Source organism: Oculina patagonica, chromosome 11 (assembly GCF_052425735.1).
Source record: "Oculina patagonica isolate OP01 chromosome 11, crgOcupat, whole genome shotgun sequence".
NCBI lineage: Eukaryota > Metazoa > Cnidaria > Anthozoa > Scleractinia > Oculinidae > Oculina > Oculina patagonica.
In genome coordinates this window covers 15,920,361-15,923,482 of record NC_135768.1, presented here as the reverse complement: position 1 = coordinate 15,923,482, position 3,122 = coordinate 15,920,361, and the positions used below count along the sequence as shown (strand labels likewise).

General features: G+C 38.3%; 1 protein-coding gene across 1 annotated transcript; it reads right to left on the bottom strand.

Moving 5' to 3' along the window:
• Window positions 1-1,230: 1,230 nt before the first annotated feature.
• Window positions 1,231-2,809, bottom strand: LOC144630377 (BTB/POZ domain-containing protein 6-like). The gene has a single exon (XM_078488742.1). The coding sequence runs from the start codon at window positions 2,750-2,752 to the stop codon at window positions 1,430-1,432; it is 1,323 nt and encodes a 440-aa protein (XP_078344868.1). The 5' UTR covers window positions 2,753-2,809; the 3' UTR covers window positions 1,231-1,429.
• Window positions 2,810-3,122: the final 313 nt, after the last annotated feature.

The window sequence follows — 3,122 nt, the reverse complement described above, 5'->3', positions numbered from 1 at the left end:
TTATTGCCTATTGGTAATGATGTTACCAGGGTCCCACTGGCAGATCTAGTGGGTGGGGAACTATGTAATGTTGAAAAAAATATAACTTATAGTCCATTGCTTTCTTCCTTTTTATGCCAGAAATCCTAGCTTCAATTCTATCCAGGCCCCTCCCCCAGCTTTTGAAGTATTACGACAGAGTTGAGAAATTTACCTCGGTCTGTCACCTACTAGCTTGGGTAGTGAAGCTTGCATGTCTCATTGTCCCTGAGAGCTATGCTGGCAGTACAAGCCTTCCTGGATTGAAAGCCTTTGGTTCTGGCAAGGTGGAGGCTGGGCAATTGGCCTTTCACCAATCCTCACTAAAAAAATGATTACTGAATCCTCTACATTGACCTATTAAATTAGAGCATGTTTATATGAAAAGCTGTCCTTGGTAGGGGAGTTACCCTCTCTCCCGAGCCAACTTTTTAAAAGTTGGCTCGGGAGAGAGGGTAACTCCCCTACCAAGGACAGCTTTTCATATACCAAGAGAGAAAAGTTGTCCCTGCCAACTGAGACCAAAATTGCCCCTCCAGGTTTAATGTGTGCTCTGTAAGTTGAGACTTGTCCCTGGTAGGCCAGTCAAAAAGAGGGCCAAAGTGTTAACATTGCAAATAGAAGGCTGCCCCACAACAGTCACCCTCCTTCCTATCTTCAAAATAAATGACCCTCCATCCAGCATTACCCTACCCTGAGCCAACTTTGCAATTTCTCATGTAACAGTTTGCAGCTATTTATAAACTTAGAAATGTATGAAATTTATTCTCACCCAGACTGGCTCAGCATGGGTAACCCTCCTACCAGGTTGACTTTTCCACATATAAACAGTCATTTTCCAATTTCTGAGAATTAATAGCTTTTTTTCATTAACCCATTACAGCAAAAGGCTTTTTTGCATATTTATATCAATAAATTTTATAAAAATCAACATAACGAAACTCATCTAGTGTGTTATTATTACAATCAGATTTAAATAAAAATCAAGTTTATATAATGACAGGTACATAAAAGTTATTAATTGTATAATGGTGTATTAATTTATTAACATTCTAAGTTTTTTTTTTAATTTTTTATATCTACTTGTATGTTTACAATGATGTAATAGATGTAACATGAACAATGCTATTGAAAGTATTTCTTCTATTAACCCCTTTCATGTAAATTTCATGAAGTGAAACTGTACATAAACTTGCCTCATCTACTATTGAACTAGAAACCACATTAAAAATAAATTTTGTGCAAATAACTTGTTTTGCACTCTTAATAGGTAAGTCATAATAACAACATTAAAACATTTTCAAGGCAAGGAACAAATTTACCCTATCGAGACTCAAGGCTGCAGAGGGGTTAACCTGTCATCTTTATATACAAAGATTAATTTATTCCTAACCTCAGGAATTTGAACCAATCAATTTTGTTGAAACAAAAACTCTGCAAACTGTCCGCAATCACTTCCCTCACTCGAAAAGGAAAATTTCACACCATGACTTTGAACAGAAGTATAACAGTCAGTCCCAAATGACGAATAAGGCCCATCTATTATGGCTGTAACACGATACTTGCCATCTTTCTTTAAAGTAACTGGATGTTGAAATAAAACATTAAAACCATAGTAATTAAATGATTCTGACTTCACACGAACAGACACACAAGAAAAAGTTCCTGATCTTGATGCAATAAGTGGGGCATTTCTCTGTTGTTTGTCAGTAACGTTTAACATTGCAACATACTCGCTATTTTCACTGCCAAGCATCCTTATTCCATGGAGTAATATATCTTTGTCAACACTCACATCGATGCATTCCTTTTTCAACTTGCCATATTGACCCCAAGCATGTTCTGCCAACCCATGAAATCTACAACATGACAGAAGAGCGCCAACCCTTTCTTTTTCTGGAAAACCGACTACGGAGCTTACTGAATTAAAGTATTTCATTATGCTAATCACTTCGTCTGATCTTAGTATCTCACTACCTATGACAACACCAGCAAACTCTTGCTGCACCATTGTTGGAAAACGTATTCCTTTAACAATACCTTCTCCCAGAAGCTTTCTTTTCACATGGCCATTCAGAGTCAATCCTTGTCTTTCACACTCCTTTGTAGCCCAAAGATCAACAGCTTTAAACAATTCTTCTTCTCTGATTGTCAATGTATCTCTCTTGACAATTTCTTCAAGTAAGCACCTCTCAATTGTAGCGAATCCCTCTGATTTCACAACATTTTCAGTTTCTCTATCAATCACTTCCCAGCATTGATCCACAAGATTCTTCTCATCATATTGCTGAGCATGCGACAAAACACAAAACACATTTGCTGCGTTGACTTTTTCTGCCAAAAACATAATGCATTCATCAACGAGAGAAGGCAAGATGTATTTCTTTGCCACATACAGCACTTGCATCACATTGCTTTCATTCAATTCTGCCTTCCAGCTGTACATGTATCGTAGCATTTCCAACACTCCCTCGTACTCGCAGTCTGGCAAATCAACCGAGTCCGATTTGTCGGCCAGTTCTCCACAAAACATGGCGAAAAACACAGGACTACAAATCGACAACACAAACTTGTGGGCAGGAATCGCCATCTTGCTTTTCTTGGGTTCACCTTCGTCACTCGATGATCGAACAACAAGGCTTACATCGCTCAGTAGCTCGTTGTTAAACATGAAAATGCCCCTCTGAGTGATACTTGCGCTGACCTCTTGCCATTTTTCATCAAAAACAGCCATAATTTCTCTTAAAACACTGTCTAATACGTTCCTACACGAGTTTTCAACAAAGATCGATTCAGATCACACGAAACATCTATCCCAAGGAGCACTTGCGCGCACCAATTACGCGGAAAAATTTTGTCACGCAAATTGAAGTGTTTTTAAATAGGTCCGCTTTGCGTACACATGCTAGAGAAACAATTCGATCTTGTCCGTCCGCTACATCATACAGGCGCAGACATTAAACAAGCAGCGCTTATTTTTCATTGCTTTACAGTTCCAAGATAGATATACAAGGGGGGCAAACATGCCAGGTGAAAAAGTGCCTTATAAAAAGTCAATAATGCCTTAAAAATTTGAATCTATCGGTATATATAAAAAAGGCTGC